Consider the following 27105-nt stretch of genomic DNA (forward strand, 5'->3'; position numbering starts at 1 on the left):
TATCAAGGAGAAACAGATCTGTTTTGCATCTTTGAAAATGATTTTGATAGTTTAGAATTGTTCTTTATTCAGAGGGAGTTCCTTTATTATTTACCACTTAGAGATTGCTATTTGGTTTTTATACTATTTGAAGTTCAAATTTACTGTGGTAGATCAATTATGGGTTGGAGTTTGATAATAATTTAAAATCTTTCCCACTAGATCAGCTCCTAAAAGTCAATAAAAAAATTCTCCGCACCTCAGAATTGCCTACTTGAACTAAAATTATGCACTGTCACAAAAAAACTAACTTAGATTGCAAAGAAAGTAGTTTTAAATGTGTGTATTTTCTTTTATGTGAGTAACGTTGGTGTTTTCTTTATTGCCCAGCCCCACTGGGCGAGAATAAATGTTTCATTTTTAAATACCAAACAGATAACAGGTCACTAATCAAAACACAATTATTACAAAACATGTATTTCAGCTAGGAACCCAGCGAGCCATATTTGCATGCTTTGGTACAAAACACGAACACACTTCAATGGTAACTGTAATAAATAATTTGGCGGGATGAGAGAGGATGAGATCTGTTATAACGACCAGATGGACCAGGTGTTGTTGTAGCGGCGGGGGTCCGATCGGACAGGGTCTGCGGGCTGGTTTGTCTGAGGTACGAGAGTCGCTCGGAAGTCCACCAAACGGTTGTAGAGAGCCTCGGTGACAAAGGTGTTCTGATAAGCGACGTCCGTAGTTTCACATGGGTCTCGCTCCAGGTCGAACAGACAAGGTCTCTTCCAACAGTTGAGTGTTGAGTTGTTGGCCGGTTGACAAGTGACGGTCGCAGTGGCCCGAAGGTTCAGGATTGTGAAGGAGCTGGCTGTCGGGTAGATAGTGCGGAGAGCCCGGTGAGACAGGCTGAGCAGAATTGCAGACACGTTGTACGTCGGGTTGGCCGGTGATCTGGTGTCTCGGTACGACCCGTCAAACTCATTGTTCTTGAAGCTACCTGTAGGTGAACAACACAGACATTAAGGAACTACTAAACTGCCTACACTCTGATGTTTAATAGTGGTTTCTAGTCAGTAAGTATTTTGTGATATTTCAGAAGGTTATTTTTATAAGATAAGATGAGATTTATATTATGCTGACACATCTCAGTGTGTATTTCAAGGCCAACAAATTTGAGATGAGTTTTGAATGAAGGAGATAACAGCTTTATTTCAAACTAAGTATCTTCAGTCAGGACCATTTAAAAGACCAATGATCACAAACAGCTGGGTTCAGTTTTGAACCATTAACAAGCTTCTAGCTTTTCAAATCGAACCATCAATCTTCTGATATCCACATGTACCATATTTCCACTCTCCAATTTCCATAAAGACGGCTCCAGACATGCGCCATTTGCCAAGCACGGCATGTTGACATTTTGCGATTTACTTGTCTTACTATACGCCAATTAACGAGTAGAAACATGTGTTATTTGCCAGCAACTATTAGTTTTTTGTTTGTTTCGAGAATAGCAAATTCATTCACTTTGATGAGTGCAAAAATATCGACAACGAACGGGAAAACACAAGCACGAATGTTTGCTGCTTGCCAAATAGACAAACACTTATCCACACTACTCGCGATTCGGCGAGTTGCTGCTTGGTGCTTGGCAAATGGGGTATGTTTGAAGCAGCCTTAGCAAAAGTATATCAATAATATAGTATCTTTGCTTATGTTTCCTTTCTTAAAACGAATCAATATCAAAATTGCATGTACAACGTATAACTAACACAAAGATTCCAATGATATGTCCTGAGTTCTACCATAAGAACATCATGGAAGCCATTAAGGATGCTTAGCTTGGTATGCATTGTGCAGGGCATATAAAATGTGCAACAAAAGTAATAATAAGATGTGTTTTGTGCCAGAATTAAAAATTGGACAATACCATTTTCACTTCATAACTCTAGATTATTATTCTATCTTTGCAGTGCTTTGGAGCAAAAGTTGATGATTCATGTTAGTACTTGGCAATATGAACGTCAGTGACTAAAAAGACTTTCTTTGATTTACAAGCCCTCAAATATCCTGGCCAGCAAACTTTTTTGATCCAAAGTGCTAAACATTTACAGGGGATTCTACAATCCGTACCATATACAATCTTCCAAGTCTGCTTGTAGAAGCTGCCTGGATTGTAGACAGCTATCAGACCAGCATTCTTGTCCTTCTCATTGATGTTTAGAAGAGTCTCGTTACGTACAGAGGGCAGACCCAGGGAAATGCTGTTCCACTGGTCTCTCCCATCCAGGTATGAGGGCAGTCTGGTGGTGAAACCTCCTGGAAGTCATCAGAAGATATCGTGAAATATTTTTTATATTGCAATTAATTACTGCAGTTGTACTATAAATGAAGACATAATGTGCCCATAACATTTTACCTAGGAATTTATTAATTTTCATTCCATTGCTCAATTTTTTTATATTACTGAAACTATATATAATAGAATCAAGACACAATGTTCATGACACACAATATAGGCACAGTTACAAAAATATGTAAATCCACTGTATTATGAAACTTCTCTGTAATACACTAGCATAAGACATTTTACTTTTAACTATCAAGTAGGTACCTAAGTAAACAATTCTCTTCTCCAACCAATCTAGAGAGAGGCAGGGAGCTTTCTTGGTTCAGGCATATTCTCGTGTAAGAATATATGAGTTACAACTTGTTTTTGTGAGCAACATCTTAGAAAAACTACATTAACAGGTTCGCTACTGCAATAGTACGAAATTTTTCATTCACATGACCCATTGATAGGGAATGACAAGATGACCAGCGACGCACATATGCGACGGCCGGTTTCTACCCATAGACTAACGTCGCATATATGCGTTTTTATCTTATAAAAACTACATTAAACCTCGTTTCTGAGTACTTAATTTTTCGAAAACCTTCAGAGGCAGCCCCCGACCCCTTCTTTTCTGAGCCATCCAGATCCTCCCTCTAGATGGCCCCTTGTCTGATACATATCACCACAGTCCTTCCCATCTTTACAATCTATCTTTTACATCTCATCGTTTATTGAGTTCACCCATTGACTACTGGATACTGAATTAGACATTCCATCTATATGGATCAACTGTAGCCAATTTTTTTACCAAAAAAGAACATACTTATGTGAGCTAGTCACAGAATGTGCCAGTGTCTGCAATTATATTTTCTACCTTGTTTTTTGTTGATGACAAATTGATGGGTTATAATACCTAGTTGATAGCTCATGATAAGTCATTCGGCTGAGTAGGGCCTAGCTATTCAAAAGAAGTTAGTAATTTATATCAGCACAATATATCAGTGGCTTACATCAACTACGGCAATTTTGATAAACAAGCCAATGGTTCAGGAGGTTGTTTGGCCATCAGCTTAAGAGACCTGGTACTATAACAGGCCCGGTCTGGTCAGGTTTTGGCTCCCTGTACTGAAATATTTTGATATCTTTTACACTTTGTTTACCTGCTGCTCTGTAGAGAGTAGGCAGCCAGTCAGTCATGTGGAGCATGCCATTGTACACCCTGGGGTTGCTTTGGAACTGCTTGGACCAAATAATTGTGGGACTCCTCACTCCACCCTCCCATAGAGTCTCCTTGGCCTGAGCATTTGAGCAAAGTTACCTTTGTTAAGAAATAGCGTTGGACACAACTCAAAATAATATGACTATGGTACTCTTTTTTAGGATAATGTATTGCGGAATATTACTTGACATATTAAGGAAATGTTTTTGAGAGAATTAGGTGATTCTTCCCAATATTGAACTGATATTGGGAATTCTTCTGGGTTTAGAGCACAGGACTTCTTTCTTGGAGACCTTTGTTTCAATCTTCTCAATTACCAATGACTTCTTAGCCATGTGATAATGACTTGGCCAGTGATTTGGAGCACACTTTAACTGTCAGTAAACCTGTCATGAACAGTAGAACCTCGATAACAAGTCTATCATGGGGATTATCAAATATGAATTGTAATCAAGGTTAACTTCTTTTTGTAATAAAATGTGATTGATGTGTAAAATAAAATCATAGACAAATAGAATAAATATAGCCTTTTAAAGGAAGGTTCCACGAAGTGCCGCTAGAGCGTGCTCAGTGTTTGTCGATTTGCTGCCGTTGTCGACCCACTGTCTGCTACCAGCACTACCACCCTTGCAAACGAAATGCTACCAACCCATCAGATCAACATTTCAATATGGGTAAAGTACAAAATTCTAAAATCTCAAAAAGCCCATTTTTTTATCCCCGGAAATTTTTTAAACACGGAAAAATAACGGAACAAATTCCTACTCTCCGGATCCCGGGGAATTCTCTAGAAGTTGGCAACCCTGGCTCCAACTACCATCTTGTCATGCCAATGCTCGCTAGCGCTTGATGCTGCAGCGGTGTGCGCCAAAACTAAACGGCACTCCTAGCGGTGGATGCCAGAATATATGCTAACTGCAGCACTGCGTTGGTCTATATTTAATTCTTTTGCCTATGATAAAATCAAGGGTATTTGAAAATGACACTTGTTATCAAGGTTCCTCTGTATTAAAAATATGTTTCAGGTAAAGGAGAACTGTCTCTGTTCTGGATATCACACAAAAAAACCAACTTTGCAGTTGTGCTGTAATTTATCTTACTTAAAGCCACAATCTGTAAAATACTCACCCCTTTAAGTGGATAGTTTGAACCCCAGTTGGGATAGAAATTTACAGTAGAATCAGAGATGAAATCTTTTGAAGGAGCTCCGTTGTCCGAGGTGAAGACAATTATGGTGTTGTCCAGCATGTACCTGGTCTGTAGTGCTGCAACCACACGGCCCACTGACTCATCCAGTTTGGCCACCATTGCTGCAATAAATATATAAACTTATAGCCATATAGGGATACGGATAACATAGGGCACATAATATATCAATAATAAATTATTAGCTTGTTGGTTTTTTATTAGCTTATTGATGGCTTACCTGCGTAGGTCCTGCGGTTAGGATCCTTGATGTGTTGGAACCTGTCCACAAATTCCTGTGGTGCCTCCAGATACTTGCCTCTGTTACCCGCGTGGACTGCAAGGTGGGCTAGGTACAAGAACAGCGGGGACTCCTGCCAAAACAATTAGATGTTTTCAGTTTTGTAAAAATAAAACAATTTGTGAAAAGATAGCAATCTAACAACCATATCATCTGCTTGTGGCTCCAGAAGTGAAAAAAAATCATCTGCTTGTGGCTCCAGAAGTGAAAAAAATCAGTGGATGGTGAACCATTTTAAAGACATAGTCCCTTCTATATTAGCTGGATTTATTTAACTGTCAACTCTTTTTACAGTTTACTTAATCTTTTTCGTTGTTATATTATATATAGTATGTTTTTGTAAAGTAGAGCTTTCACCTCTAAACTAGGCATTTGCTTTTTCAAATTTGCAGTACACCATAGAGGGAGACAGGATTATCTTTTGAAATTTATTGTTTGAAATATCTATCATAGAAATTTAACTAAATTAAATTGGGTAAATTTAGCGTTAATTTAGTTTTACTTATATATCACCAAACCTTGTTATGCTTCTGGATGATATCGACCGCCTCGTCAGTAAACAGATCCGTTGCATACTTGCCGCTGTACTCCCAGGCGGGAGCTGTGTCTCGGTGAAGATCAAAACCATTGTATTCTACACCACCGTACTGAAAATTTCAAAACACATGTAACACAGTACAAAATAAATTTTCTTCTAAAGTTAAAATTGGTTTGTTAACTACACATCTATCTGCCAAAAATCTGTATGGCCAACCTCTGTTTGGGATACAAAGCTAGTTCAGGATGTACAAAGCTATAGAAAACAATAAGTGGCCTTGTCAAAGGGGGCAACCTTGGGGTTTTTCATACACCACAAGAAAGGAACCTCCCTGGAAAATTTTGTATTTTAAAAGCTATTTGGTGACTTTCTCTAAAGCCATTTTAACATGTTAAACTGTATGATGTTTTTAAAACACAAGTTGAACTTAACTAGGATTTAGCAGTTTCTTAAAAAGAAATCCATAAAAAAACTGGCAAATAATATTGCAAAAACAATATACCTACATTTAATAGATATGAAACTAAATTTCCAAGATGTTTTAGCAACTCACATTATCCTGCAGGAGATAGTCGTAGTAGCTGGTGAAGCCGGCCCACATGCCCAGGTGTGACTGGAAACCTCTGTACACTGGCAGATACTCCTTCTTGTAGAAGCCGAGGTGCCACTTGCCTACAGCCCTGGTCACATAGCCTAGCTCCTGTAGGTACTCCGGCAGTAGACGGTAGGTCAGCGGCAGACCATTGGGCTCTCCTGCCAGAGTAGGCAGTCCTTGCATCCCTACGAGCACAGATGTATATAGAATGTATACTTGAGTGCAGCCGGATATTGGTGGCTAGGGATTAGATTTAGAGGTTGATAATCTAGTTTCAAGGTATCATGAGATAGTAGATTTTCAAAGATTAAACACAATTTAGGTGTTTTCTCATGGGGTGCATCGTTCATGTGCTGGGGCTGAGAATTTTAGACAATAGCACATTTTGTAACTGGGTCACACAACAACGTTCTTTTTTAGTAAAAAACTGGCGACAGCTGGTTCAACTATAGATGGGATGTCTACTTCATTATCCAATAAACTATGGTACTGTATCATACAAATAATAATGGTGTTTTTCTCCATTATTCCAATTCATGTATTTTTTATACTGTATACTAAAATCAATTTGAAATTTAAAAAAATTAACATGGGCCTTATGGGTTGCTATGCTGGTGACAAAATAATAACAAAATTAAACAGAATATCCAAACAAATTCCAATCACATGATTTATTTACAGCGTGGGGTTAAAATAGAGTAGTCTGCACAATACATACTTTTGGTCGAGTTTTCGACCATTGGCCAGCTCTAGTCAAGTAAATAACATAGTCTGAATTACACTATTTCAAAAATTTTCTTATACATCCATCAGATTAGCAAAAGCCAGTTTCCCTTACCTCTGAAATAAGAAACCATGTCCATAAACTAGGTGTTTCCCAAACATAAAAAAATCATGTTCTTTGTTCTCTGTGAAAACCTTTAAAAGGATTCCTTGATGGGAGAATTAATCATTTTTCTTAGTGATTAGACGCATTTAACCTATTGAGTAGGCATCAGTAAGTTTATTGACTTACCTGTATGTATGGGGTATATGCCAGTCATAAGGGCTGACCTGGAAGGTGTGCACATCGGCTGCACATAGTGGTTGTTGAGGATTACCCCGTTGTAAGCCAGGGCATCGATGTTCGGTGTTGACACTTGGTCTGACCCGTGGAATCCTACATCGTTCCATCCCTGGAAATGAAGAACACTGACGTAAACAATCTGCTGGGAAATGCGCAATATGTAAGGTTATTATTGTGTGTATCCAAAATTTAAATTTGGAAAATGAATTCTCATATACAAATAGTGGCAGGTATTATGAACTTAAATGAAAGAATTTTACCTTCCATTTTAACTACAAAATCGATGGATGGCTGAGTGAATAGTGCCAACAGTGTAAACATTTTTGTTTTGACAAAAATTGTGGCTTTTTGACGGTTTGAAAATAGACACAGCTGTTCTTGATCATTGGGCATTTTATGGTACTAAAGCTAAACTAGTGGCTTGTAGGGACATAAGTCCCTAAAAAGCTCAAATGTAAAACAACTTTTTGCAATACCGGTATTTAAACAAACTCAGAATAACATTATCTATGTGTCAGAATAGGCATCCCTACACCATATCTTTTGTGTAAAAACCAGTTTGTTGTTCTTCTTTGTTTGCTTTTGTTGATGTCATTTTCAATAAATAATTTGAATCACTCCAGTGGTTTAACATGAAAAGGCAGCAAACATATCATTGTTTGTGAATAAATACTGGTTTACTAAGGTAGCTTTGGTCTTGTGGTTAATGAGGATAAATAAAAGCTTCCCTGTTTGGAATTTTAAAAATTCATTGGAGGTTCACCTTCAGATGAATTGAAGACTCCTGCAATTTCATCTGCAGTAGGCTTATTATACCTACGACGATCCATATTTATCCTGTCTACAAACCTAAGTTCTAATTCACTGTCACCGTAACCATTTCTTCCAAAGCTCTTTTGTAAATTTGTGCAAATGGATTTTCTAATAGAATTTAAGCTAGTTTTGACAATATTTCAGGTTTTAAGTCACTATTTTCTCGACGCCTTTGACGAATTTCTGTTGCTGTTGATGTGTCAATAATGTACAATTGGCCATACACGGGGTCTTCATCATGTTGAGGCAGCAAATCTGAGATTGAACGATAAATCTGTCCTTGAATTTTTAAACAGTATGGTCCTTTTCCTGGAATATCTTTCTTACTGGCTGAAAAATAAGCAAAAGCCATCGCACTGTTGCATTGTCGAATGAATTTATACAGTTGTGGGCTCTCTTCAAACAAACTTTTAAGTTCTACATTAGTTTTTGACTGAGGAAGGTTAATAAGTCCGTTATGGCAACATGTCATAAAATGATTATTCGTTAGTTCTTCTCTAAAATGAAGAGCACTACATTGAATACACTCTTGGTCCAGTAATCCTGCATCATGGATCTTTACATTTCTCTCGTCTACCATGGGTCTCCTAAAAAGGGGTTGTAACATATCTTGATTAAGTTCGTCATTATCTACTCTTGCTCTCCTACGCGCACTGTCATTCCTATGAACAGTTCCCCGCCTTTGTGGTATTCCCCTGTCGTTCATATTAATTACAGTACTTATAATGAAAATAATATATATCCAGCAGCCTACATACCAAAACATCTTGAATCCCTGGTGATTTTATAAAAGTATGATCGAATATGATTACTCTACGTTGTATATTCACTGCACTAAAATATTTACTTACGAAGGAATGCAAATACACCATTTTAGAACCAATAACATTTATAGGTTATTTTAGTTGTATATATTTACACAACCTTAACCTTAAAATGTGTAGAAATATAAAGAAAACAACAGCATTGAAAATAAACTTGAACATATGATTTAAAAATAGAAACAAAACAGAAGTTAGATTGAATTTCGACTCTTTGATTATTTATACAGAATATTTATTCTATGTCGTTTATTCCTTTAACACGACAATAACGTAAAAGCATGAAAAAATGAAACTTGAGTATATGATTTAAATATAAACAAAGAATGTAGACGTTTTTCCGACTAATCTTCAATATTTCAGTTTTATTATAGTATACATTTCATAGTTGACTGGCTAAAAGTAAACCAAATGCGTGTATTGATCACTGTTTTCAAATCTGTGGCACAGCTGTTTTAATTTCAAAAGATGTAAACAAATTAAACCCCATGTTGTTTTAATGGGAAAAGTTTTATTCTGTTGCGAATTTATGGTAAAAAAAATAAGAAAAATGAATAGTTTTCCCTCAAAATTCACGTCAAGACCTTTAAAATAAGACCCCTCCCATCCTTCTACGGCCATCCAGTCACTCACAATTTCTTTACAAAAATTTGACTTACGGAATTATATCTTATAGATAAAGAGCTGATCTCAGTCAGTAAAAAAGCTACACATAAGTAGTTTGTCACAATTATACTCTCATTCTTCACTTTTTCTAATTAAAATATCCATCAATGTGACCCTGCCTAAATTTAATACTTGTCTTTTAATAATGAAAAACTTAAGAACTTAGTAAAGAAATTCAGAAAAATATCTTAATCACAAATAAATTCAATTGCAAATTTGCTGAAACGATCTAGCACAAAATGGATTTAATGCAGGAAAAATATTAAGATTCAGGAAACTCTTGGATGTAGAAGACAGACAATTTGTCCCTTGACAGCAGTTTATAAAGAGGCTTAATGTCTCTAGCACTTTCTAAAATATATTTTGACCATTCTATTTGCAAACAGTTAATTTTAAAATAAAGTTATAACCTTTCTGTGTTAACTTGTGAAAACATAATTTGCATCACTCCTTACCGAAAGTAACTATTTTCGATAACAGCTGATATCAAAGAAATTGTTGTTTCATAAGCTCTAATTTAGAGCAAGGGAAAAACGAACAGCTGATTTCCCCTCGCTCTAAATTTACTTTCCCTCGCCCTCAATTAGTTCTCTATTTATAAACTACGCGCACTAGTGTTTTGTTATGGTTTATTTTAATAATTAAAATCAGCTGTTTTCATCGTTGCACAATCTAAATCTATACAGAAACGGGCTTTAGTTTGTTTTGCTGTGTTTTTAAAATAGTGAGTGTTTAAAATTGCTCGTAATATGCCTAAGATTCATGACGATTTGATGCAAACAGCTTCAGAGGTACTGTAACTAATCACCTTTCACCAGAGAAACCACGAGAAAGGTAAGAAGGGGAAGGGAATACAGAATGTTTTAGGGCCTACCAGTGAAAATTACAAAATGTTTATTCAGTTAAAGTAAGTGATGAAGTAGTTATTAATATAATACAAACAAATCTATAATCATGAAACCATATACGTTATTAAGTAGATTTTCTTTTAATACTGAGAAATTTTATTCTGAATGTGTGTATTTTTGCGTCGTCGTGATGAAAATTATCGTTCATAACTCGTACCGAAAGCAATTTTCCGGGTCTTGCTTCATTATTCCCGTCTTTGGCTTCGCCTCGTACGTGAAAATACATCTCACATGCTCGGCTTTGCCTCGCACGTGAAATTTGGGTTTCCTGTGTTTGGTGTTGCCTCACACATGAAACTCTAGCTCGCCCCAGAAAATGCCACTTTCGGTCCTAGTAATGAAATATACTAGTTCTATAACCAATCGTGAAAAGTACTGCGGATGATCATTATTATTAAGATATTAATTTTTGCATTAAATGTTATTTTTGTGATTTTGTCCATTCAATTAGTCTTAGATACCATCTAAGATAAACAAACTAATTTGATAAGCCTACAGCAAAGATGGATGATTATTTGTTTGTCTTTAGACTTTCCAAACAACTGTTGTCTGAAACTAATTAACATGTTATAACCACGTCCATGAAAGGACTACGTTTCTGGCTACGGTTTCTGACGATTCGTCTTTTATGCAAATGTAAGTAAACGATTGATGATCGTTGAACTTGTGCTTTGTCTGCAGACAACAGACAACAGACAACGGAGCAGACAATGGCTGGGTAACCGACCGTAGCGATTTGATCTGATAACATTCAACCGCAATTAAACAGTTTTTGCGATTCAGGGTTGAGGTCGTGGTTTTCCGCTGTTCGACGAAGAATTATCGCTTAGATAACATCTGACTGCTTACCGCTTACGCACAAACTTTGCAAATCATTCTTCGGTCTTGAACATTAAATGTCTAGATTCTAGAAGAAAAGTTTTAAATTTAGTGTAACACTCGGAGCATGTAGCTAAAGTTAGTAGCTTTCCTTTGCCTGGGTTGCTCAATAGGTATTTTTGTCCTAGGACGCTAGGCCCGAGACTGGAATTGTTTTAATTACTTCAGGCTAGACCAAAGTGTTGCGGCATCATCACTTGGAAAAAATCCATTAAACCTGGGACCGAAGTCCGAAGTCCCGCGCTGTAACCACTAGACCAGCTCGCTTCCCATTCCTCAATAGGTCAGGAGCACAGAATAGGACAGTTTTATCGTTTGTAAAAATAGAGAGAAGTCTGTGGTTTTTTGATGGTTCGAAACTGGACCCAGTTGTCCCTGATAATTGGGCTTAAAATAAATTATCCTGGCTGATGAAACAGCTGATCTTGGTCAGTAACAAAGCTACACAGTTGATCTCACGCCGTTCTACACTCATATTTGGTGTTAATACGCACCTAGGTGGCGTCCCCATCTCAATTGATAGTGATAATAAAAAATGTTGAAAAACAGGTTTGATATACTACCATTGACTATTGGATACAGAAGTTGTTGTTGTATTAATAGTCAAAGATACTAGGCCTACTGTACCGCTGATTGTTGAACAAATAGTTTTTTTTTTTTTTTTTTATATATAAACGGGTGTCAGAACAAAAGAAATTAACTTAATTTTATTCATTCGTATCAGTTGTATCTTTGGCTATTGATATTCTAGACATTCAATCTCCATGTTATAAAGTTATATTAGTTGTCGTCAGTTTTTTTAGCAAAATCGTCGTAGTTGATGTGAGCCACCAAAAGATTGTGCTAATCTAAAATACTAATTTATGTCGAATACACTTTTTTATCAAGGCAAACTAATGGAATGACTTGTTGTGAGCTATGCAACTGTTATGTCCTATCAATCTGGTCAGTGACAAAAGATAAGGTTTAAAATATAATTTTAGACACTAGCAAACTCTGTGATTGGCTCACACAACTACGTTCTGTTTTAATAAAAAATGGGTGACATTGGATCCGTAGATGGTATGTCTACTTCAGTATCCAATAGTCAATAGTTGTATCAAAGTATAAAATTAATTTTAGTATAATATAATAGGTTAACGTATATAAAACTAATGATATTTTAAAATTCGTTCCTCTTAGTAAATAAAGAGTGATTTTTATAAGTAGCATTTGTGCTTTAAAATGATATAGCACTTTAGGATTGTGTTAGTTGGTGGACCTGAGACCGCATTCCTATAATTATGAGTTGCCATTGCGTGTCAAAAGAAAAATATGACTGTATAATCATATTATTGCATTCCAATAATGAAATGTTTATAGCGATTCCTTGTATCTAGAAATTTTGTTTTGATTGCATGTAACCTACTTTGAAAACACAATAAATAAGTATCGGCGTTTTCGTCTGCCACAGTTCTGACCGGCTTTGAAGTTACCAATACCAGGCTGTAACCAGAAATGAGCAGTCCAAGAAATAGATTATGAGCCAACCACTCAATTAAATGGCATCAGTGTCAGTAGAATCAAATTATCTACGTAATTTCCAACAAGTTATTTTTTCCAAGTTACAAGTTTTATTTTTATTTACAAGTTATTATTTCCCCTATGTATAATCCAGTTATATAAGTTAATAATCGTGCATAATTTTAAAACACAGGTCCAGGCTTACAAGCGCTTACAAGTTACCATGGGATTGCAACAGCTGGAACAGCTTATGTGCATAATATAAGAGTAATTATAACAGTGTGTATAATTACTCTGTTTGTTCGAACGGCGTGCAAAATAAACGCAACATTTCAAGTTTATAACTATTCACCAAGGCTTAGTGTGTACAATCATAGATAAAACCATAGACTAACCAACACAAGTAGACTTCTCATCCCATTGTAAATTTTGAAGCACGTTTTTCGTGTCTAGTTCATGTACGTGACACATGGGCGCTAGTGTTGACGATCTTTGTTTCTATTATTTTAGGGTTAATTTCTTGATTTGTGCTTTACTGTTTGGTTATATAACTAGGGGACAAGTTATTGTTTATGATTAGATCGTATTATTTGGTTAAACGAGGTTTTAAATGGCTGCAATAACGGGAAACAAATTGTAAACAAAACACGACATCTGCAGAAAACCGTACAGAACTAACAATAACGTTGTCTTCAGCTGTTCCATAAGGATGAGAAATCTACTAAGGGAGTATGTTTCATCTATGATAAAACATACTCCTTTAGTAGATTTCTTATCCTTGTGGATCAGCTGAAGCCAATGTTAATTGTTAGTTCCGTACAAGCTGGCTTTACGGAAGGCTAGGTGCTGGCTTTAGGTGCACTGTAGGAGTCGTGTTTTGTTTAGAATCTGTTTCTTGTTATTTTAAAAACTCGTTTGACAAAAAAATCGAATCATAAACAATAACTCGCCTCCTAGTTCTATAACCAAGCAGTAAATCACAAATCATGAAATTAACCTTAAAATACTAGACACAAAATTTCGTCAACATTAGCGATCAGTGTTAACACCAGGAACTAGGCACGAAAACGAGATTCAAAATTTACAATGTGATGAGAAGTCTGGCTACTTGTGTTGGTTCCATGGTACAATAACGGCTACCAACCTAAACCTCCAAGTTTAAGTTCACGGTAATTAAAACAGCTTATCTGAATCCGCCATCTTAATATTCGCGCGTGCGAACTATTCGATCCTTGACTTTCGCAAGGACGAGACTGCGGAAAACGCGAAAACTCAACTTCCGTAAACTCTACTTGAGGCAACCAACAATTAAACACGCCATTGTCATAATCAGTTAACGGGCTACCAAAGTAACTGTGCGCGATAAATTGTAATCATAACGTTATTTGCAGATGATCAGAGCGGAAAATTAATTATTAGTCGCGAAGGCTGTGGCAGTGACGTCATCTGTTATTGTTGTCAGTTCACATCCGCGTTTATTACCTGTTTGATTTGAATTTTTAGCAGATGAATCATTTTAGTGCAAGAACATGTAGAAGTAGTTGGACATGTGGAAATAGTAGTTCTTACTCAGCGAGTACAAAATATGATCTAACTAAAAAACTTGTGCAAAACTTATGACAGCTAGCCTGACCATAATACATGACCGAGTTACACGCGGTTGGTACCAAATGAAGGCTATTTTCCTGTAGATTTGCAGAATCCCTTTATTAATTAAAATAGGCTCAAAAATTAGCACAAAAAATGAATTTGAAACTTAAAAAAAATAACATAGGCCTTACGGGCCTTATGCCATGCTGGCGACGAAATAACAACAAAATATAAACAGAAAATCAAAACAAATAGAATAAATTCCAATCACATGTTTTATTTACAGCGTAGGGTGAAAATAGATAAGTCTGTAGTGCTGTACATTACATATATATAGTTGAGTTTTCGATCACGGGGCGACTTCTATTTTACTATATTAACCATTTTACAGTCGTTCAAAGAAGGAACCGCCTGTGGCTTATATTCATGTTTCTGCAATACTAAAATGATATGGGAAGGGAGAGAAACAAGTTCACGATTTCTTCCATTTGTTTTGATTTATGTTTATATTTCGTCGTTATTTCATCACGAGCATGGCAACCCATAAAGCCCATGTTAATTTCTTTCATTTTTGTGCTTATTTGTTAGGCTGTTTTAATTTATACAGGGATTCTGCACATCTACGGAAACTATCTTTCTAACATCCGTAGACGTTTCCTGCGATGTACACGATCTGGGAAAAAATAGTTTCAAGAAAAATTGTTGCCTTTTAATAAGATATTTATTTGGATGCTCTGATCAGCTGACATTGTATCTCGACGAGATAATCAGCTGTTTACTGCCTTGTTAGCTTCGGTTGGATCAGGCGGGAAATCGTGAATTGGACACCCTATGAACACGCGCTTCATGTCACGGAAGGAAAAAAATCTGTGCGTTATAACGTTTCCTGTTAATGAATTTGTAATAATTATATTTTAGCTTTTTTAATTTCCCCATTGACTCTGGATGGTGCAAGTAAGTCTTCTCTAATTGTAAAATCTGATGACTGTTTTGATGTGTGTTGTATGTCCCTTACAAGTCGAAAACTCTTATGTCAGCTCATGGTCTAAATTTGATAAAACATCTGGAAACAATAGTATTAATTATTAAATACATAGATAAAACATTTAGTCTATGGTATTAGATTGTAAACGACACGTATTTCTTAAAATTTAAAAACTTCATTTAGAGCCGTCAATTTGAACTATTTGTCCGAAAAGATTAAAAAAGGACCCCCAATTCAATGATTCGTTTCCTCATGATACAAATGTGTAACAACTATCAAACTGGCCTTGATTGTTCAGTTGGAAAAGGGCGTAACCTATGGTTTTGCAAGAGTTAACAAGGCCTCAGGTTTCAAATAAATCTCAGTTCGCCCAGTATTTTATCGAGTAATTGTTATTCGGCTTGGCTTCATAGATTTATGTAACAATATTATTCAAAAGATACGTTGTCTCGCAAAAAAACATTTTTTTGTACACTACATTTTGTTTGCACTTAAAATTGGGTTTCCTTCCAGTCATCGTGGTAATTGAAGCTAGTTTTCTTGAAGTTTAAAATACCTTTTACCGAAAATGTTTATTCAAACATGTACAGTACTTAAATAATATTTTGCAGGTCAATTACGAACAATTACTCCAGAATGTGTGTCTCTATGGGTATGGTACTAAGTATAAAAGGATCATCAGAGATGAAAAATTATTTTCATTTTAAGATTTCTTTATGAGGGGGGGGGGTCATGCACAGTATACTATACTTTACTCGTGTATCTTACAGTTACCATTTTTGACATATTTCAAAGTAGTCTTGGTCATTAAATCATTGTTGTGTATGGATCAATTAGTACAGGTAAAATAATACAAAAACACTCCATATAAACAACAAAATTTGTACATTCATGAAATTTCACCCGTGAGTTACTAATAATATGAGAAATGAAGATCCGATGAGTCCCCAAAATTTTGGGTGTCCTAAGGCCCTTTTTGGGGCCCTTTTTGATCCGAAGGGCCCTTTATCTTGAATACTTTTGTTTTTCCGTTTAAGGTCAAGTGAGGTGTGGTTTTCGATGGTTTTAGTTATTTTAAATCGATTGGGACTAGTTTTAAGTGTATTAAACCACTCCATACAGGTGTTTCGAAATGTTATTACTTTTTACGATATTTAAACATTTATTCATAAAGTAATAAAATAAGTTACCTCCATGCTCTATATAAAAGGGGATTGTTGAAAATTACTGTAATTCTTTACTATATAAGAGGGAAGGATCACAAGGAGTAAGAGAAAATATTAAATACCCCCGTCACAGCAAACCTGCAGACTAAGCGAGTTTTAATTTGCCCGATTTTCAATTAACTAAAATAGCATTGAGTTTAATTAATTAATGAATACTTAGGTTTGCTTCTACAAGGAGGCTAATAAAGTGTGTTCGTAGTAAAATTTTATTTAACCTAGTATAAAACAAATGATTTTTGACAAGTTTTACTAAGACATATCTATAAACAAACAAACAAAATTATTTTACACTATTCTCCTTTAAGAATAACATGGAATTTTAAATTTACAATTTTTGAATTTTATTCGTAACTAATACACTTACAAAACATGTTCATATACTAAATTATTTGTTTTCTTTAAGCTCTTTAAATGCTCTAGAGAAAAATTGGGAAACTTTGTGTTTTGAGGGTCAAAGATTACAAATTTATACCACATAAAACCCTGTTCCAAGGACCGATAATGCCGGTTTCGTTAAAATTTAACCAAAATTACTCGAGTTATCATGTTTACGGACACGTATATAACATGGATATATTATATATATATGTATATAAACACATATATAATATTTTGAGTTATTTAGCAACCCACTAAGGGTGCTTTAGGCTTCTGAAATGAACACGTAAATTGGTTTCAGGTCTTTGTTTTACCATAAGACCTTCGGTAATAGCTTATTTCCTCTACGGGAAGTTCGCTAAAAGAGGATGGATTAAGTTTTACACTATAACATAATAACAAAGGTTACTACGCAAAAATTTCAACTTTTAAGGTGGTGTGAATAATCTTTTAATGTGTTTTTCATGCAAATCTATTAAGACCAATTTCAAATTGATATGTATTTTTCTTAGGTAGTTATTTAAGTTTTTTTTACATTTATTAAAAATAAGAAAACAATTGTATTTGTATAAAACCTTACATTACATATTAAAATAAAGTACTTAAACTAAAGCTATTTTTCTACAATTTCCGTAGTATCTCTCTTTACAATTTCATCATCACAATAATTATTCTCAGACGACTCATTAACAATTTTATTATTCTTAGCAACTTGTCCATCTTTACTGATTTTGTCCAAGTTGGTGTTCAAGCAGGATTCCCCTTTACAAATCTTGCATATTGCAGAACAGGCAACACCAATCTTAAAGCACGAGCAATGTGGTGCAAAAACACCTTTCATACATACTGACGTTTGCAACTCGTATCTTAATTTCCTCAACATTATTTTCAATCAATACAAGTACGGTTGTCTTTCATGGTTATGACGAGCAGGACAGCACTATGACATCAGAGCAGCATTGTCGGTACAAGCATTTTTGTCCTGAACAATGGGAACGAGGTTTATGGGGTAAAAATTGGGTTTTCTCATTTACTTCACCCTCAAAACACAAAGTTTCCCAATTTTTCTCTAGAACATTTTAAATAGGTAGCTTAAAAACAAATAATTTAGTATATTAACGTGTTTTTGTATAGTTATTAGTTACGGATAAAAATACTAAATTTGTAAATTTAAAATTCCCATTTTATTCTTATGTAGAATAGTGTAAAATGATTTTATTTGATTTTTAATAGATATATCTTAATCAAACTTGTCAATTTTATTTGTTTTATACTAGGCTATTAATATTTTACTATAAACACACTTTAATAGCCTCCTTGTAGCAGCAAACCTAGGTAATCGTTAAACGCAATGCTATTTTAGATATAATTAAAAATCAAGTAAGTAAAAAGGAAATTCGCTAGGTCTGCAGGTTTGCTGTGACGGGGTTTTTTTAATATTTTCTACTCCTTGTGATCCTTTCCCCTAACGTAGTAAAGAATTACAATTATTTTCAATAATCTCCTTTTATATAGAGCATGGAGGTAACTTATTTTATTACTTTATGAATAAATGTTTAAATATCGTAAAAAGTAATAATATTTCGAAACACCCTGTATGGATGGTTTAATATACTTAAAACTAGTCCCAATCGATTTAAAATAACTAAAACCATCGAAAACCACACCTCACTTGACCTTAAACGGAAAAACAAAAGTACCGGGTGTCCGAAAAATAACTCCCTAGTTTTGATAAACGATTGTTTATTGTAGAGAATACATATTCTTATATCTAATACATGAAATTAAAGAGGGTTTACTCAAGTTTATTTTGACATTAGTACACATCGATATGTGACCCATTTGTAGCTCTACAGATATCTAACCGGTATTCGATCTCTCTCCAAGTGTTAGTTAACATATCAGGTGTCACTGATTCTAATGCAGCTACGATTCTTTGACGAAGATGGTCAATGTCACGTATCTTTTCTGAATAAACCAAGTTCTTAACGTAACCCCACAGGAAAAAATCCAGTGGTGTTTGTCTGGGCTTCTTGGAGGCCACGCGATCGGGCCAGCTCTCCCCATCCATCTTGCCGGGAAACGAGCGTAGCCCAGACATAACACCACTGGATTTTTTCCTGTGGGGTTACGTTAAGAACTTGGTTTATTCAGAAAAGATACGTGACATTGACCATCTTCGTCAAAGAATCGTAGCTGCATTAGAATCAGTGACACCTGATATGTTAACTAACACTTGGAGAGAGATCGAATACCGGTTAGATATCTGTAGAGCTACAAATGGGTCACATATCGAGGTGTACTAATGTCAAAATAAACTTGAGTAAACCCTCTTTAATTTCATGTATTAGATATAAGAATATGTATTCTCTACAATAAACAATCGTTTATCAAAACTAGGGAATTATTTTTCGGACACCCGGTATTCAAGATAAAGGGCCCTTCGGATCAAAAAGAGCCCCAAAAAGGGCCTTAGGACACCCAAAATTTTGGGGACTCATCGGATCTTCATTTCTCATATTATTAGTAACTCACGGGTGAAATTTCATGAATGTACAAATTTTGTTGTTTATAAAACCCTATTTTACCTGTACTAAATGTTCAAAGTAAAACAAACAACAATGGGTTTAAACGAAGCACAGGTAATAACAACCTCACTACTGTATCTAACGAGAGTTAACATATAATTCACACTAAAGCTTCGGAAAAAGTGTAATCCACCAGAGGCAGAAAATATTAACCATTTTAAGTAATTAAATTTAGCTCCTTTATAACAACCATTCTATTGCATGCGCTGTACAAAAGTGCCTGCCTAGAACTGTTTATTTTAAGCCTCCTACCCATATTTTCTGTTCTGTATGTTGTACAAGAAAGACTATACAAAATTGAGAAGTGAGTTTCATTGCTTCTAAGCATATCACATCATATCCAATAAGAATATTATGTCTAAGCAATTACGGGGTAGTATATAGCTTTAAGTCCTGAAAACCACTATCCAAAGGTTTCCCATCTAAAGACTGATTCTTCCTCTGAAGCCGAATCAGCTTTCTGATTCCTGGGTTCATGACGCGAAGTCATATGATTCGACATACAACGACTGTAGTGTCAAAACCATTAATCGTATAGTTCATAGCGGCCATTTGATGCCTCTACTGCTGGATTGCACAGTCTCCAGGATAAGACAAATGGACTTCAAATGGTTAGCTTCTTGAATTTATGTTTGTGATGGAATATCTTCTTTTAGTTTTTGTGTGTTTATTAAAGCAATTCAACACAAGTACTCATCTCATCTGGAGGCTTGTGAAGTAACAGGTGTAGTAACACTTCGTCCCAGAAACATTTCGTCCAAACTCAATTTTCTTAGAAAAACAGTATAACTTTCGTCCCAATCGCTTTAACAGTTGATTAAATAAGCTGGAGTAACATTTCGGCCCGGCGAATAATTGACAAGAGGAAAGCAGGAAAGCAGTTCAGATAGTAAGAGGCCCATAACCTGTATATTTTGCAACCTACTAGTAACCTAACCTAACCAAACCCAACCTAACCTAACTTAACGTTACCTAACTAACGCAGTTTGTGGTGAGTATGTATTTTGTTAGTTTTTAAGCGTTGTTTGTATTTTACCATACTCCCAAATTAATAGATAGAGAAGACCTGTCAAATATTTTTGGAGTGTTACTAGTGAGCAGGTAGAGAGTTGGACCACAGGTCACATCTGAGGATTTCGGGCCGAAATGTTACTGACGAGCTCATCTGGTAGGATCTCACTTAGGCATTCAACAACATAAAATGTTCTCGAAGTGAATTTAAATGATTGGCCGAAGGCTGAGTGTAACGTCCGGCCTCGGGCGGAGTCCCTGGACTTTATGACGAAATAATTACCGTTCACACCATTGTGTGAGAACTATTGACACTGAATTAGACTCATTAAGGTCGCTGAGTCCGTCTGAACGCATCCAGCTCTTTAATTATCTACGCCTCAAGATGGTTAACCTTAGACGGATCCTGGGAGTCTTAGATCGTACTTAGTCCATTAGTCGTACTTCCTAGAAACCAGAAACTAGTGTGGGCAAAAGTGGTCTGCTTGGAAGTTCTATCCTGGGTTCAAATGCAGTAAGTTAAAGATTACTTTACCTATGACGACGACGACGATGACGACGATGACGACGACGACGATGATGATGATATACTGTCGTTACTAACACTAATTTTTTTAAAGTCGACTTTAGCATATGAGGGGGATCCATGTGCGATTTGCTTGATTTAATAAGGTCCAACACTTGTTTCCTAAACAAAATGAATCCAGAACCAATTTACCTTTTCAAGAATATGATCTCTATATATAAAAGGCAAAGCCCTCACTGACTCACTGACTCACTGACTCACTCATCACTAATTCTCCCACTTCCCATTTACCTAGGAAGCTGAAATTTGGTACACTGATTCTTTAGGCATTAAATAGGAAAACTAAGCTATTTTTATTCTGATCGGACTCTCGGGCTCCGCCCCAGTGGCTCTGGAGTTTCCCATGTTAACCTTATGAGTACTCATATTTAAATGGAATTAATGAATCTTAACAGCTGTTTCAATTAAGTTGGTTCTGTTCTATGATGTGCAATTAGCATTTAAGTTACAAGGATTACCAACAGGGTGCAGCACACTATTATTTTTTTTAAATTTATGACTACAGACATCTAATTTGCAACCAAAAGGTGAGTGAGCGTAGCGAACGAACTTCAACCTGGAGGCGAGTTAGCGTAGCAAACGAGCTAACCTGAAGACAAGTGAGCGCAGCGAACGAGCTCCAACCTAAAGGTGAGTGAGCGTAGCGAACGAACTTCATTGTTTATAAAACTTATTAGGTAAATAGAATAAATTTGTTAAATTTTATATCTACACACGCACACATTCACAAACTTATAAAGAAAGTTGGTCAGCATAACTGGACCTTTGAAAGCTAACTCTAGAAATAAATCAATCTTGAGGAGGGCGAAGACCTAAAGGAAATTCATTTTTAATAACCATTTGCAGGTGCGCTAGATTATAAGCTTTGCAAAAAAGACACCTCCGCTTAATTTGAAAAGCTAGTCTTCTTATTACTCCTGTAAAACCGGCGCACAAATTGGCACGAACCAAAACTTATGAGAAGCTGGGATCTGAGTACGTCAGATGGTACATAACAAAGAAGTGGGATCCTCTTAAGTAACCGATGATTTGACAGGTATTTGACAAGTCGGGCGCAAAGGTCGGAACAGATTGTGGGTGACCCGACCTTCCAAATGGCGGATATTGTGCAGAGACAGCCCTGAATAACGTAACAGTCAATCAGCTGTTCCACTGTCATCAGCTGTTTAACTAACTGTTCCCTCCAAAATGTACGTACTTGTGGAAATGGATTGAATGAATCACAATGAAACGTGATTTACAGCGTAACGAGGGTTGAAGTGAGATATAACGAAAAAGAAATGTTCGTACTGACTGTTTTATTAAACACTAAACTTTGTAAATGTAAAAAGTGAAACGCTTTCAATTACAGTTCGGTGTTGGTAATAGACATATAGAAAATATAAAAATTTTGATTTTTCCTAAATGATTGTTAATTTCTTTTTTATAACCTTGATGTTAATACTAGGGAGGGAAACAAGACATGTATGGATCTATATTTGGTTAGAATTACAGTTTGATTGTTTGAAACATGTAGGTACTAAGATATGTATATGTATGTAATGAATCAATATTGAATCTAAGAGAAAAGTATGTAATCAGCAATTAGAGAATTCTTTTCTCAGTAATTTTTACATGAAGATAAATAAACAACAAACAAATGTAAACAAAAAATTGCGCTAAAAATAAGCAACTCGGTTTTATTACAAAAGAAAATTTAAATAGATAATTAAAATCACATTCCTCGTCTTTTGTAGTAGAAACTCTGGGTTAATTATTACAATTGGAAAACACGGTTCTTATTTTAGTACTGTGTGTATCGGGATACATAGAATGGTATTTTGGAATAGGGTAATATGAAATCAGCATTTCTGTAATACAAAATTAACTTAAAATTATTTCAAACCAACAATGAGACATTAAGTGATTTACCCTTCCTAAAAATATTAAGTAAATATAAGAACTAGCCTACACTTGTTTTCTAATAATTACGAGAATTTATTAAAGTATGCCTTATAAAAAAGTAGGTGAGTCGGTGACTCAGTCGGTAGCGTCACGGACTTCGGGCCCAAGGCAACGTGTCGTGGGTTCGGCTCCTGGTCACTGCCGAGTGCCGAAAACATTTTATCAGTACAGTTCACCTTCGTACTGTACCGGCTCACCCCTTGCTTTGCTGGATACGTTCCACGCACAGATATGATATGTAGTCTTATGTGGACGGGTAAATGCAAGGTTAAAATAGGCCGCCAACTTCTTAGTTATTATTCGTAGTTATTATTCTAGGTATATTAAAAAAATATCTAGCATGTTTCTAAACGAAGTACGTTCTGACTCATGTAGTCGCTATGAAGAAACAACATGTAATTAACATAGATAGTAAGTATTTGTAGGACTACATCAAGGGCCTACATCTTCATAAAACTTGGCAACTTTGTTTATTTTGTGATTATTAAATGTTTCCAAATAATTCATGTATGTGTTCCTCATTGCAGTAACCGTGATCATGGTGTTACTATTTACTCATTAAGCATACTGTAATCAAGATTATAAAAGATTGTCAGACGTGGGTCTTAGCAGTTTTCTTTTACATTTTAACAGTCACCTGACAAAGTGGGCTTCCTTGCACTGATTATAGCACAGAAAGTTGCTAATTATTTGATTTACTTACTTTTGCCGCACTATTTTTTCAGCACTCCAGTATTCCAACCAAACAACACAAACAAGTTTACTTTTATCATTCACTTAATCCGTGTACGCTTGAAAATAAGTTGCCAGCACTTAAGATACACTACGACTATGATCAGCTGATGCAGTGTTTCTCATTTCGTTCAACGCTCTGATCTAACCTAAACTAAAAACGTGTTAGTGTTTGAAATGCTAAGTATTTCTATGCTTTATAGTAACTGTAGGAAAAATATAACAAGTTACACGAATAACTATTTAACCTGTTTCAAAAAAAAAAAAAACTCAAAAAGCAGCTTGAAGATCGCTCTCCAAGCAGGTTTGCTGCAAGGGATCTATTTCATAACAAACTTGCTTGGCTTTCGCATTGATTTGTGGTACATCCCGATGAACCGGTGTTTCGGGATTAAAAGACTATGTTACTGAATTTTGAAAACTAGGTTCCTGTATATTTTGAAACACAAACAAACTAGAAGTATAATAGGCTATTATACAACTTAGTTTATATCGCAAGGCTATTTAATATTCAGCTGATTAAAGATCTCAACCATAAATTTATGGCCCTGCATTTTTACGTAACTCTTGCCCGCTTTCGAGTGTCAAAATGTTTGGTCAGTTAAAATTATAATTTTGATAAGCTAATAAATAAATTTGGATATGAAATATGATCCGAAACTATGACTTAATTTAAAATGCAATCATATACTAAAAAACACAAGTAGACTTCTCATCCCATTGTAAATAATGAAGCTCGTTTTTTGTGTCTAGTTCATGTCCGGTGTCACAACAAAATTTTGTTTCTATTATTTTAGAGATAATTTTATGATTTGTGCTTTACTGTTTGGTTAAATAGCTAGGGAACGAGTTGTTATTTATGATTGGATAGTTTTATTTGGTTAAACAAGGTTTCAAATTACTGAAATAACAAGAAATAGATTGTAAATAAAATGCGACAGCTACAGTGCACCGCACAGAACTAACAATAAAATTGGCCTCAGCTGTTCCAAAAGGATGTGAATAAATATACTAGTGAGTATCTTTTATCTATGATACAATGTAGGCTACGGTGTCAAGATTAAATTAAAATCATTAAAATATGTTATGAAATAGGCTATGTGAACCCCGTGCAATGAACACATGGAGCAGCAACAATAATGCTGTTTCTCTCCGTTTATTTATCCCACAATGAGATAAGATAATTCTACCGTGTTTGATCTAATATTTTAGAATTTGGGAATTAGTATACGTTATTCCAATAATTAATTCAATCGTTTCAATTCTGTATTGATGCTCTACTTATAGCCATGTTAATTTAGTTCCATTAATGGCCACAGCGAGCAGCAGCTCATTACATGTAAAAACTTTGAATGTGGGGCAAGAGTTCGCATACCCCAAACATGTTATTTCAGTGTTCACCCCTCGTTGAAGAAATCCAAAGGTAAAAGAACAATTCAACAACCAAGAACATCAAGTACTAAAATTATCTGTCCTAAAGAACCACCAAAGAAGGACTGGATCCAATGCAGTTCATGCAAGTGCATGTCTCTTGTTCAAATTATGAGGATGGCAGCGAATTCACTTGTATTACTGCTAAAAAGAACTAATTGTCACTAAGAACGTGGTAAACTTTTTTTGTAGTATTTAAGTGAATGAGTGTTTGTACTAATAAAATCTGTTTCAGTCTTGAATGCTTTTTTAAACAATTTGCGTCCTTTTGCCCCATTACGTGCAAACTCTTGCCACACACGGGGCAAAAGTTCGCAAATGTAACTTGTCGTAACATTATTATTTTATAAATGATACATAAATGATAATTGTAAAAATAAAATGTAGTTTGGTTATCAACTAACATACGATTGCTTACTATTAGTTTTGTTTCAATTGTTATTCGTTTAACCTATTTTTTGGGGGCTAAACTTTAAGTGCGCACTCTTGCACCAAGTTCCTATACTCTCCATATATTTAACATTGAAATCGAAGAAAGAGGAGTGTTACAGACTACAGAAGTCTGCACGAAACCTCATCCCTGAGATTTTATAACTTAGTATTATCGTTTAAAACGTTCAATTGAAACCAGAATAAAAATATTGTAATAGCCAAATTAGCTGTCTATTATTATTATTCATTAGATAGGGTTATAATAGTTAATAACAACAAAATGTAATATCAATACAGACAAAGGGAGGTTTATATCAACATAAATAATAAGGGTTTTATAATTTTTTTAACTACACTCGTCTAACATTTCTTAATGTTAACCATGGTAATGTTACTACATAGTCAACAATTCGAATTACTATTGTGTTAAACAATTGTTTTACATTTGCAGTCTTATTATTTTCAAATACAACTATGGTATTTTTTTAATACCTTGTACTATGAAAAGGATCATGTTTGAAGTATGAAAACCCGTACTTGATATATTACTAAAATGCAGTCGTCTTACGAACGCATTTCTGTCTTGTATGGGTTCTTGTTTAATTTTTAGTTCAAAGTTAAATAATAACCACCATGTTAAGATTATTTCTTAGTATGGTAATATTTACTCACTACTCTCTCTTTATATGTATTTTGTTATTAACACCTCAAAATAAACAAACTCATTTCAACTCACCAAATCGTCGGCCAGAATGAAAACAATATTCGGACGGAAAGAAGCACTGTGGGCCACCACTGATAGGGCACCGAACACGAAAACACTGAGAAATCCGCGGGCAGACATGGCAAATCAGCTGTTAATTATTTAACAATCAGCTGTTGTTGGGTCAGAGACAGACGCGCGGCTACTGCCCGCCAAACCATCTGCCGCCGCTTTTGAGGGGAAATTCCCGCCTAACCTTGGTACTAGTTTCCCTCGTCTGTGGTCATACACCTGCGTTTACTCGCTGGCTGAACACCAGCTTGGTAATCATTATATTGTAATTTTTTGCCCATAATTACTCGACTACTGGTTGAGGATATTGTTGTTAATTGGTTGAGCTGGCAGGTATCTTTTTTATCTCCTGGGTATTGATTGATGAGTTGCATGTTATAAACAACACTATAATGCTTTGCGCGTGTATTTACACGTAAGTAAAAACTAATATAATTCCTGGAAGTATTTTTTTTTTTTTTTTTTTTTTTTGGAAATGAGCTTATTTTATTTTAAGGATTACTGCGGACTTTTTCCATCAGTTATTAAAAGACAAACTTTTCGCAACGTTTAGTATTGAAATGGTGTGATACAATCCACTAGCTTGGCGATACAGTATGTAACCAGGCACAGT

General features: G+C 35.4%; 1 protein-coding gene across 2 annotated transcripts; it reads right to left on the bottom strand.

The window, feature by feature from the left end:
- Positions 1 to 467: 467 nt before the first annotated feature.
- On the bottom strand, positions 468 to 26615 carry LOC128989769 (arylsulfatase B-like). Of its 2 annotated transcripts, XM_054411808.1 has the most exons (9): positions 26454 to 26615; positions 7174 to 7333; positions 6117 to 6343; positions 5544 to 5672; positions 4966 to 5098; positions 4668 to 4849; positions 3481 to 3616; positions 2119 to 2304; positions 468 to 985 (listed from the first exon to the last, which is right to left on the bottom strand). In XM_054411808.1, the coding sequence occupies exons 1-9, from the start codon at positions 26559 to 26561 to the stop codon at positions 570 to 572; spliced, it is 1677 nt and encodes a 558-aa protein (XP_054267783.1). In that variant the 5' UTR covers positions 26562 to 26615; the 3' UTR covers positions 468 to 569. The 2 variants fall into 2 exon arrangements, with proteins under 2 accessions (XP_054267783.1, XP_054267784.1); XM_054411809.1 differs by lacking the exon at positions 2119 to 2304.
- Positions 26616 to 27105: the final 490 nt, after the last annotated feature.

The sequence above is a fragment of the Macrosteles quadrilineatus genome, unplaced genomic scaffold (assembly GCF_028750875.1).
Source record: "Macrosteles quadrilineatus isolate MER2022 unplaced genomic scaffold, UCM_ALF_1.0 Scaffold_3__2_contigs__length_128488019, whole genome shotgun sequence".
Taxonomy (NCBI): domain Eukaryota; kingdom Metazoa; phylum Arthropoda; class Insecta; order Hemiptera; family Cicadellidae; genus Macrosteles; species Macrosteles quadrilineatus.